Here is a 12,085-nt window from a genome sequence, read left to right on the forward strand (position 1 = left end):
GAAACTCTAGACCTGTTAGCCTGACATCAGTGGTTGGGAAGTTGTTGGAATCGATTGTTAGGGATGAGATTACAGAGTACCTGGAGGTACATGACAAGATAGGCCAAAGCCAGTATGGTTTCCTGAAAGGAAAATCCTGCCTGACTAACCTATTGCAATTTTTTGAGGAAATTACAAGCAGAGTAGACAAAAGAGATGCAGTAGATGTGGTGTACTTGGATTTTCAGAAGGCCTTTGACAAGGTGCCACACATGAGGCTGCTTAGCAAGATAAGAGCCCATGTAATTACAGGGGAGTTACTTGCATGGGTGGAGCATTGGCTGATCGGCAGAAATCAGAGAGTGGGAATAAAGGGATCCTGTTCTGTCTGGCTGCTGGTTACCAGTGGAGTACCATAGGGATCGGTGTTGGGACCGCTGCTTTTTATGATATATGTCGGTGATTTGGACTGTGGGGTTAATGGATTTGTGGCTAAGTTTGCCGACGATACAAAGATAGGTAGAGGAACAGATAGCGCTAAGTAAACAGAGAGCCTACAGAGAGACTTAGATAGTTTAAGGGAATGGACAAAGAAGTGGCAAATGAAATGCAATGTTGGAAAGTGTATGGTCATGCACTTTGGTGGATGAAATAAATGGGCAGACTATTATTTAGATGGGGAGAGAATTCAAAATGCAGAGATGCAAAGAGACTTGGGAATCCTTGTGCAGGATACCCTGAGGGTTAACCTCCAGATTGAGTCGGTGGTGAAGAAGGCAAATGCAATGCTGGCATTAATTTCTAGAGGTATAGAATATAAAAGCAAGGATGTGATGTTGAGGCTCTATAAGGCGCTTGTGAGACCACACGGAGTATTGTGCGCAGTTTTGGGCTCCTTATTTCAGAGAGGATATAATGATATTGGAGAGGGTTCAGAGAGGATTCACGAGAATGATTCCAGGAATGAAAGGGTTACCGTATGAGTAACGTCTGGCAGCTCTTGGGCTGTATTCCCTGGAGTTCAGGAGAATGAAGGGGGGATCTCATAGAAACATTCTGTATGTTAAAAGGCCTGAACAGATTAGATATAGCAAAGTTATTTCCCATGGTAGGGGAGTCCAGGGCAAGAGGGCACGGCTTCAGAATTGAAGGACATCCATTTAGAACAGAGATGCAGAGAAATTACTGTAGTCAGAGGGTGATAAATCTGTGGAATTTGTTGCCATGGATGGCTGTGGAGGCCAAGTCATTGGGTGCATTTAAGGTAGCAATAGATAGGTTCTTGATTAGCCAGTGCATCAAAGGCAGGGGAGTGGGGATGACTGGAAGAATTGGATCAGCCCATGATTGAATGGAAGAGCAGACTCGATGAGCTGAATTGCCTACTTTCGCTCCTATGGTCTTGTGAGAGAAGTGGTGAAGGGGAAAGATGGGACCACCAAGAAAGTGAAAGAAAAAAGAGGATGAGTAAGAAAAAAGAGGGGAGTGAGGGAATTGTGGAGAGGGTGTGGGGGTGGAAGAGAGAGACAGAGACATTAAGAGAGAGAGAGAAAATGAAAGGAACAGAAGTACAAAGGAAGGAAATGGGAAGATTAAGTAAGGAAATAACATGAAGGAAAGGAGGGGAAAGAGAAGGCACCAGGATAGGAAGATAGAGGAAGCAGTAGCGAGAGAGATGGGGTCACGGCACGAGTGGCTGAGTAAAAAGAGTTAGAGTGACAGGAGAGACCATCCCTCTGCTCTACTTCTCCCTCTTCTCTCCCCTCTCTCTTTGTCTCTTACTCCACCCCCCTCCCCTGCCTGTTTCTGTACTCCTGTTTCCACATTCTTCTCTCTGTTTGATGTTTGGCAATAATTTTAAAATATTTTGTAACATATTATTGGTCACTTCATTACACATTGATCCTATAATTTATTTCTCATTGTACGTAGATATTTGGATGCTTTGCGTTGACAGAGTTGAGCCATGGCAGCAATACCAAAGCAATTAGAACAACAGCCAAATATGATCCCGCCACTCAGGTTTGTAGCTCCAAAGGTGATTGACTACGTGCTTCTCAAAGTACCTTGCTTCCATTAATTGACCATTCTGGGTTTTATCTTTTATGATGGTGAGAGGAGACCTGCAGTAAGTGCTGCTAAGCAGTCTCTAATTTAGAGTCCTGCCAAAACCCTCCATGAACTTTGGCGTTAATGGTTCCACCTTCTAGCTTCAGATCAACTTCGCCACACATGTGGTCATGAGAAGTTGCTCGGTGGCATCAGCAATGGATGCTTTAATTGGCTGAATTTCACGGGTATTGACAGTGGTTCCAAATTGAGAAAGTCCAAAATTTCATCTAATGTACTATGATATCAAGCACACTCAGACTTGCAGACTGATTGTTTCAATCCTTTGGCAAATACCAGTCTTGTTTAATTCTTCAGTATTTTGCTGGGGACTCACCACTCAGATTCCATTTCAATGGGGATTTTAGAGCTTTGGCCTGTGATGAAGAGGAGAAAGCAAGTTGCAATGTTTAATCATTGAACATTACCACATTTTGATGAATTATGTGGTTTATATATTTTAGATTATTTTAATTTTTCTATATTTTAAATAATTTATTTAAATTGTCTTTAATTGCCTGCCTGAAACTTGTGTAAAAAAAATACTAGAAGTGTTTACAACAAGCAAAGTTCCCAATAGACCTTGCCATTTGTCAGAGGTGTTTTGGAAACAGGATCTCCTCACTGTGCCCCCAGAGGCAGTACTGCTTTCAGCTCTCCCGGGTGGAACCAGCAAAGCTGCACCCTGACTTGATATGTTCAGCGCTGGGAAAACAGTCATCATCCATCCCAGACAAGGAGGCCAGCCATTGAGACCTGGCACAAGAAGTCACTTTTCTCATTTTTAAAATCTTTTTTATTAATTATTATTAAAGATCAACAGAAAATATATTAAGGTAATCAAGTCAACATGTCATATACAATGAAGAATCAAATTACCAAATAACTGATAGAAGTCACTTTTCTGACCTGTTCATAGAATTGAAGAATTGTGCAATTGTAAAGGATTAAACATACAGAGAATAATGCTATATTTTATCTTGAAGGGGTAGAGAGGTGAAAAAGAGAGTTATCTATATTAATAAATTATTACACTGTACTCACAATTTAGAATATTCATGGCCATCAGTGTCTTGTCATAGTGTACATATTTAAACAATCAGTAAATACAACAAACTTCGTGCATACAAGGCAAGAATATAGAACATAGAAATCTACAGCACATTACAGGTCCTTCGGCCCACAATATTGTGCCAGCCATGTAATCTACTCTAGAGACTGCCTACAATTTCTCTACCACATAGCCCTCTATTTTTCTAAGCTCCACGTACCTATCTAAGAGGCTCTTAAAAGACCCTATTGTATCCGCTTCCACCGCTGCTGCCGGCAGTGCATTCCACACACCCACCAATCTCTATCTGAGAAACTTACCCCTGACATCTGCTCAGTACCTATTTCCAAGCACCTTAAAACTGTGCCCCCTCGTGTTAGACATTTCAGCCCTGGGAAAAAGCCTCTGACTATCCACACGATCAATGCCTCTCGTCATCTTGTACACCTCTATCAGGTCACCTCTCAGCCACCATCGGTCCAAGGAGAAAAGGCCTTAAGTGCGCTCAACCTATTCTCATAAGATATGCCCTCCAGCCCAGGCAACATCCTTGTAAATCTCCGAAGAAACAGTGCAAAATTTTTGAATTGATGTTGACTACACTCAGTAGTGTTCATTTATTTCTTAAACCATAGCACCATTGCCACTTGTGGCCTCCTCAAATGATACACCCTTTTAGTGTTTGAGGGACTTCCCCATCCAACTCCACACCCCTCCCCCGATGTGATGGTGGATTGTGGTCCTTGCCCACAAAGCCTTAGTGCATCTCCCCCCCCCAACATACTTCTGCAGCCCAAAATATGCCAGTCCACAGCATTCCCTAACAGTCATCTCTGTGGTTCACCTACAAGCTTCGAGCTGTCCAAATGGCAACTTTCACCAGGTTGAAGACCTTACAGCAGTAGTTGACGTCTGTCTCAGTTCATGCCTCTGGAAAGAGCCCATAGGTCAGAGCCCAGCATTACACAGGTGCTGAGGAGGCACTGAAACAAGGTGCTATGCGTCCTTCCCCACACTCTCTTAGCACGTCCGTAACGAGGTGTATGACCATGTCTTCGCTCCCACAGCCACCCTGATGACAGCATGTGCTAGGGACAGTATGTTCTCTGTATAGGATGGATCTGACTGAGTTGGTGAGTTTTGGTGATGAGGCATTCTTGGAGGAGTTTTCTCAGGAGCCACCTCACAGTATTCATGGACTCCCTATACTGCATTGTCTGTAGGACATTCTGTGCTGACCACTGCCTGATGGACTTTGGTTGAAAGTGTTTGCTTGAACGGACTCCCACAAAGGACTGGGACGTTGCACAGCAGTGGGGCCAGACCTGTCCACTGCAACACCAGGGATAGATCCAACCTCAGCCATGTAGTGACACTTGGTGCCCATATACTTTGGATCCACGTACAGTCTGATGCAGCTACACACAAAGGTGATCGTCAGGTTGAGGACTACTCTGGGTACATCATTACTCCCATTCCAGGAGGACTTGTACATCGTGACCCATCCGATTCATGTCACCCTGAACCCCCAGATGAACTGGATGGCTTTGCTGGTTACCAAGGCAGAGGAAGAGGGAAACGAGCCATGCTTGCATCAGGTACTGCTGCCCTGAGAGCCTTTCGGACTTGATGACCAAGTTCTTCCCAGTTGTTGGCTGTGAATGTCACTTCCACAGACCAGATTTTTGATTGATCTTTCTAATCTGCTTCTGCCGATATGTGTTACACACCTCAGCCCTTTCAAACCAAATCCCCAGCATCCTCAGGTAGTCAGACCTGGCAGCAAAAGTGGCGTTTGTTCAGTCGGACCAGTTGCCAAAGAGCACCATCTCACTGTTACCACCACTGACACTGGCCCTCGAAGCCAACTCACACTGGTTGCAGATGCTGATCATTTGGCGAGCTGACCGTGGATCTGAGCAGAAGACAGTAACATTGACCACAGATAGGTTCTAAGTAACGTGCTTGTACTGCCTAGCAAAACACTTCTCTTCCTTCCTGATGGATTTGGCAAAGAGTTTTATACAATACACAAAAAAACACAGGGGAGTGATCAACCCTGCCTGACTCCAGACTTATCTGCCTCCTTCCTGTTGACTTAAATTACATAATAGATATCAGTGTAGAGCACTTGAATCCAATTTCCATTTCTCTCCTCAAAACCCACTGCCCAGGACATGGTGTATTCTCACTGCTGTCATCAGGAAGCAGGTACAGGAGCCTCAGGACTCGCAACATCAGGTTCAGAAAAGGTTATTACCCCTCAAGCATCAGGCTCTTGAACCAAAGGGGATAACTTCACTTGCCTCATCATTGAAATGTTCTCATGACCAATGGACTCAATTTCAAGGACTCTTCATCTCATGTTCACAATATCTATTGCTTGCTTGCTTCACTCTCTCTCTCTCTCTCTCTCTCTCCACCTTCCGTCCCGCTCTCACTTGTCCCCCTCTCTCCCACCCCTCCCCCTTTCTCCCCTCCCCCTTTCTCCCCCCCTTTCTCCCCTCCCCCTCTTCCCCTCCCCCTCTCCCCCTCCCCCTCTCTCCCCCTCCCCCTCTCCCCCCCTCCCCCTCTCCCCCCCTCCCCCTCTCCCCCTCTGTCCCCCTTCCCCCCCTCTCTCCCCTCCCCCCCTCTCTCCCCTCCCCCCTCTCTCCCCTCCCCCTCTCTCCCCCTCCCCCTCTCTCCCCCTCCCCCTCTCTCCCCCTCTCCTCCTCCCCCTCTCCCCCTCTTGGAGAGTATGTCCATCATATACATTGGGGATATCCTGTCGAAGACATTCTCCTGGTCCAGGCTGACCAGAAGAAGGCAGGCATCTACCCCTATGTATTGCATGGAGATGATGGGATCTCTGAGCAGCACAGGACTGTCAGAGATAGCTGTTATCTGCTTCTGGGTCAGAGGTATCATTGCTTTGAGTACCTGTAAGAATAAGAGAACCAGACAATGCTCCACCTGTCTGCTGCCTGTCATGCTTGTGCTCAAAGTTTGAAATAGTTAACTGTTTATAGTCTTGTCCATGCAGTTAATAATGTTCATTATAGGGAAAACTATACTTAACGGTTTAATATAGCTTTTCCAGTTACCTGAAAAAGTACAAAGATACAGAAGAAAGAATAGCAGCAAGGTGTAATTTACTGGACTCATTTACTCTCTGTATTTCTGGTCTTTAATGACTTAATCCTGGTAGGTATGGAGTTGAATCAGGATTGAATGGGAATAGACAAGTTCTCTAATAGACATATGTAATTCAGGTTAATGTTGTGACTTGTGTGAGGAACTCTACTTCCAGAAATGAAACTTCTGTGTTTATTGGAAATGTGTTAATTAATAAATACTGTATTTTGAATTGGCATTTTGGGAAATAGTTTAGCAACAATTTGAGGGTTTTCTTAATTTCCTTCCCTTAGGGTAATGGAGATAGTAGTTATGGTTTTGGATTTCTAAGTCACAATATCTACATTTGAGGATTTTGAAAATCATCTAGGATATTTACTGTAATCCATAAATTAAAATATTACTGAACTGGATAACCTGAATGAATCCTTTCCACTTGTAACTTACTCAGAGTCATGGTGGATTCTGTCATTCAGCTTTTTAAGCAGAAGATGAAGACTTTTGAACAGCAAGTAGTTTTTACATAGTGCCTAGCAGCTTCAAGACTTTAACCACTTAATCCAATGATTTAAGCAATTAATACAAAAAACTGTGAATTTTGACATCTTAGATTTAAGGCTTCATCTGACAGAGATTTGGTTTTATGGGGTAATTTTCTTTTTTATGGAAAATATACACAAATAATATTACCTTAAGACCAAGGGAATAATTAAAGCTTGAATACAGTTTTTTTAAGGTGCATTCTGGGGGTTTGCTGCACTTTGGGAAATAAAGCTTTAATTGAGAACAATACTTCTCTTAATATTCCCATAATACTGTTCTATTATATTTCTTATTTTTACTTCTGGTATCTCACATGAGCTCCCTTTTGTTCCTTTTTCTTTGTAGGAGGAAGTTTAACCTGAGGCTCTTGAATCTCTTGCTGAAATTGTTTCTTTTGATCTGATAGTTTCCAGTCCAGTTGTGCTAAATTTCTTCTTAGTCTAGTGAAATCAGACTACCCCAAAACTTTTATTCTTATTTTGTTTTCATTCTTTTCAAAAGTGAATTAAATCAAATTGAATTATGATCAGCACCACAAAAAACATTTGGGTGGATATCCCTTCTTTCCCTGAAACTGAATCCATAATTTCCTTTGCATTACCTCCTGTTAGGCTTTGGACTTGCTACATACTGGCTGAAAAGGTAGACCTGAATGCAACAAAATAATTGCATGTCCTTTGTTTCTTTTACTTTGAATGCATCCCAGTTAGGGGTAATTGTTCAAACTTCTTCACCTCCCCCTGCTCATTACTGTTCCATTGCTTTTTCAATCATTATATATTTGGTCGTCTGTCTCCCAGGGATCCACAGTGCACAGTATGGTTGCTTTTGTTTAGTTTGGTGGTTCAGTGCAGCCATGCTTGATCTTTTCTCAAATCTCTCACTGGTTCATAAAGTTACCCCCTTTTCAGCTTGAATTTAATCCAAAAACCTTGAAGCCATGAATGTTTACATAACAATCCTGCATTATAGACTTCGAGAGAGGGAAAACAGAGGTCCATGAGTCAGTTCTGATCAGAGGTGGAGAGGGTTAGCAACTTTAAATTCCTGGGTGTTACTATCTCAGACGACCTGTCCTGGGCCCAGCACGCAAGTGCAATTGTGAAGAAAGCACAGCAGCATCTCTACTTCCTTAGGAGTTTGTGGAGATTCTGTGTGACACCTAAAGTTTTGACAAACATCTATTGATGTGTCGTAGAGAATGTATTGACTGGCTGTGTCATGGCCTGGTATGGAAGAACCAATGTCTTGAATAGAAAATCCTACAAAAGGTAGTGCACTCAGCTTGGTACATTGCGAGCAAAGCCCTCCCAACCATTGAGCACATCTACATGAAACACTGTCATAGGAAACCACAGTCATCATCAGAAATCCTCACCACCCGTGTCATGCTCTTTCCTCACTGCTGCCATCAGGTAGAAGGTACAAAAGCCTCAGGGCTCGCACCACCAGGTTCAGGAGCAGCTTCTACCCCTCAACATCAGGTTCTTCAATAGAAAGGGATAACTACACTCACTTGCCCCATTATTGAAGTGTTCCCACAACCAATGATCTCACTTTAGGGACTCTGTATCTCATTATCTCTTGTTCTATTTATTTATTGCTGTTTATTTATATTTGCATTTGCACAGTTTGTTGTCTTCTGTACTCTGGTTGATCCTTCTTTGACCCTGTTATAGTGACTATTCTATAGATTTGCCGAGTATGCCCACAGGAAAATGAATCTCAGGGTTGTATATGGTGATATATATGTACTTTGATAATAAAAATTTACATTAAACGCTCCTAAGCCTTTTTTGGTAAGGTGTTTCCATGTGTTTATCAGTGTGTTCTGTTAATATTTCCATATAGTGATATCAATGCATTTAATTATATACCATATTTTTCGCAATAATTATAAAGTTTTCTAATGACTTGCTAGTCCAAGTTTTAAAAACTTCTGGCACAGTTACATCTGGCTCGTTATTCTGTTTCTGTTAGGAATTTATCATCAATTCTCCTGACTCTGAAGCAGCCAAATTCTGGGTTGGAAACATGGGGAAAAATGGCACACATGCTGTAGTATTTGCACAGCTTTATACGGCTGATGGAGTTTGTCATGGACTTCATGCTTTTATTGTTCAGGTAAGGCTTGTGTTTAACACTGAATCCCATTCATAATTGTTTTTATGAAGCATTTGTATGGGTTGGCGATAACATCTTCTTCTCGCTGACAATCAACACAGGCACACTTCAATGGTGCATGATGAACTCATTGTTCTTCTCTATGTTCATGATTGTGTGGCTAGACATAGCTCAAACAGCACCTATAAATTCGCCCATGACACCACACTTGTTGGCAGAATCTCTGAAGATCCCTGTGCTTGAATGGGGGGGAGGGGTGAAACCAAGTGAGGGGGAAGACCAGAAGATGGGGAAGGGGGATGAAGTAAGAAGCAGGGAGTTGATAGGTGGAAAAGGTAAAGGGCTGTAGAAGAAGGAATCTAATAGGAGAGGGCACTGGGCCATGGAAGAAAGGGAAATTGGGGCACCAGAAGGAGGTGACGGGCAAGTGAGGAGAATGGGGTAAGGGGAATATTAAAAGATTCAAAGTACATTTGTTATCAAGCTATGTATGCGGTATACAACCCCAAGGTTCAGCTTCCTCACAGACAACCACAAAACAAAACTATGGAACCTGTCCAAAGAAAAACATTAAACCCACCCCCCCCCATCTGAAAAAAGATCATGCAAACACAACAAAATGCCTGGACTCTTCCGATTTTGTGTTTTGTATTCTGTGTTTTTTTTCCTCAATTTTTTTGTTGTATTTACATCATTTTTTTCAGATGGGGGGGGTTGGTTTGATGTTTTTCTCAATATTCGTTATCTGAAAGCTGCCCTGATTCAAAACCACCCAAAATAGCAAAAAAAAAAAAGGAGGTACCAGAAACACATCATAACATGAACTACAGAGTGCAATCCTCAAACCACGTTGATTAAACCTTGTCCAAGACCTGCAACTCTGGCACCATCCTCCACCAGCGACAAGGGAGAGACCATTCAAACACAGGGACCTTCCTTCAGTAGCAGCGAGTGAGAGTGAGAGGGAGACTGTCACACACAGATACCCTCCTCCAGCAGCAGTGAGCAACACCCACTCGCCATCCACACAGTCCTCTGTGCTTTAATCAGTGAGAAATGGAATTGATCGTGGGCTTGAACCAGACTTCCTGGCTTTGACGCTGCATACTTCGCTTGAAACAACTCCAGAGAGAGCAAAGCGCCAGATCTCTTAATCAGCCAGGAAAACACACCACAGGCTCTAACAACAGCAGAGCCACTTTTGAAAGAAAAAGAAAATGTGAAAGAGGCAGTTTCATGAACCGTCTGGAAGCTGTCGCCCTTGGTTGTGTTGTTCACTAGCACCATCTTCTTCTGGATATGCTTAGTTGTAGGATTCCGTTGTAGAAAGTGGAAGTTATAGAGAACGACGTGCTGGATGCAGAAGCTGTTGCTGTGGCTTCCCAATGATATCTTCTCCCTGTCCAGCTTCATTCCTTACATCTAGACTTGAGCATCCACCTCAGATTTATGACAATTAAGCAAAAGAAGTTTTCTTGAGTGCAGTTTAGTAATTCTGAAGCTTCACAGTAACTATACTCCAGGGAATACCTGCATAATTAAAATTCAGCACGAATACTGCCTTAGTGTTAATTGTATTTAAGAATCAGAATTAGATTTAATATCACTCGCCTATATTATGAAATTTGTTAATTTGACGGCAGCAGTACAATGACATACAGATAAATAAATATAATCGTTAAGTTAAAGTAAGTAGTGCAAAAAATCAGTAATAAAAAAGTAATGAGGTTCAATGTCCGTTTAGAAATCAGATGGCAGCGTGGAAGAAGCTGTTCCTGAATCACTGAGTGTGTGCCATCAAGCTCCTGTGCCTCCTCTGATGGTAACAGAGTGAAGAGAGCATGTCCTGGGTGGTGGGATCCTTAATGATGGACACCACCTTCCTAAGGCACTGCTCCTTGAAGATGTCTTGGACTCTGGTACCCATGATGGAGCGGACTAATTTTACAAGTTTCTGCAACTTACTTTGATCTTGTGCAGTACCCCGCCCCCAACCAGATGGTGATGCAGCCTGTCAGAATGCTCTCCATGGTACATCTGTAGAAGCTTTTTAGTGTTTCAGTTGACAAACCAAATCTCCTCAAACTCCTAATGAAACATAGCTGCTGTCTTGCCTTCTTTACAGCTGGATCAATATGTTGGAACCAGGTTAGATCCTCTGAGGTTCTAACACCCAGGGACTTGAAATTGCTCATTCTCTCCACATCTGACCCCTCTGTGAGGATTGGTTTGTGTTCCCTTGTCTTACCCTTCCCAAAATCCACAATCAGCTCTTTGATCTTACTAACAAGGTACAAGGTTGTCACTGCGCACCACTCAACTGTCTGGTACATCTCAATCCTATACGCCCTTTTGTCATCATCTGAAATTCTGCCAACAATGGTTATATTATCAGCAAACTTATAGAGCTATGCCTAGCCACGTGGTCCAGTCATGGGTGTAGAGAGAGTAAATCAGCGAATTTATTAAAAATATTTCCACAGGTTTGCTCGTTGGTATCCCCATTGATTAGTTTGTGGTCAAGAACAAAAAAGGTGAAATTTAATGTTGTTTCAAATATCTGTTCAGTACATTGCCATTTTTCCCCTTAATATAGTCCATATAGTTTTGTTCAATTATCTTTCTAAAATATAATCCCTTTACACAGTTGTGAGTTGTTTCAGTAGCTCTCCCCCACCCCACCAACCCCTGCTCTCCTGTAAGCCATATCTTTGTAATCATCAAAACAAATGTCCATATCTTGCAGAAGATTATTAGAAATCAACAATTAGGATTCTGTCGTATTACTGTATTGGTAGTATAATGGAATTCTTATCATAGCTCTGGGAGGGAGAAGAGCGAAGAAGGACAGACCATGAGAGGTAAGTCCCTGTCACCCACAGTGAAGCAGAATGCTAGGTTCAGGAAAACAATTCATCCAAATGACTTGTATAAACAGCGGCCTACATTGCCTTTCAATCTCTTAGCCTGGTTTGAACTATAGCATTGAATAGTCATTTTATAATCCTTTAGTCAGTTTATTTCCATAGACTTTTCTTTTATTGTATTTAGATCAGAGACCCCAAGACACTGTTTTCAATACCTGGAATAATAGTTGGAGATATTGGAAAGAAGATAGGATTCAATGGTGTGGATAATGGGTAAAGTATTGGTTCTATTTTTTTT

At 42.4% G+C, this 12,085-nt stretch overlaps 1 protein-coding gene across 3 annotated transcripts in view; it reads left to right on the forward strand.

Moving 5' to 3' along the window:
- The window catches only part of acox3 (acyl-CoA oxidase 3, pristanoyl), a 167,058-nt gene that overhangs the window by 40,978 nt on the left and 113,995 nt on the right, over nucleotides 1-12,085 (forward strand). For all 3 annotated transcript variants that reach the window (XM_072255944.1, XM_072255946.1, XM_072255945.1), the window contains exons 5-7: nucleotides 1,912-2,001; nucleotides 8,777-8,920; nucleotides 11,972-12,060. In XM_072255944.1, the coding sequence (XP_072112045.1) occupies nucleotides 1,912-2,001; nucleotides 8,777-8,920; nucleotides 11,972-12,060 (323 nt within the window). The remainder of the gene's footprint in view (nucleotides 1-1,911; nucleotides 2,002-8,776; nucleotides 8,921-11,971; nucleotides 12,061-12,085) is intronic.

Source organism: Mobula birostris, chromosome 4, assembly GCF_030028105.1.
Source record: "Mobula birostris isolate sMobBir1 chromosome 4, sMobBir1.hap1, whole genome shotgun sequence".
NCBI classification, from domain to species: domain Eukaryota; kingdom Metazoa; phylum Chordata; class Chondrichthyes; order Myliobatiformes; family Myliobatidae; genus Mobula; species Mobula birostris.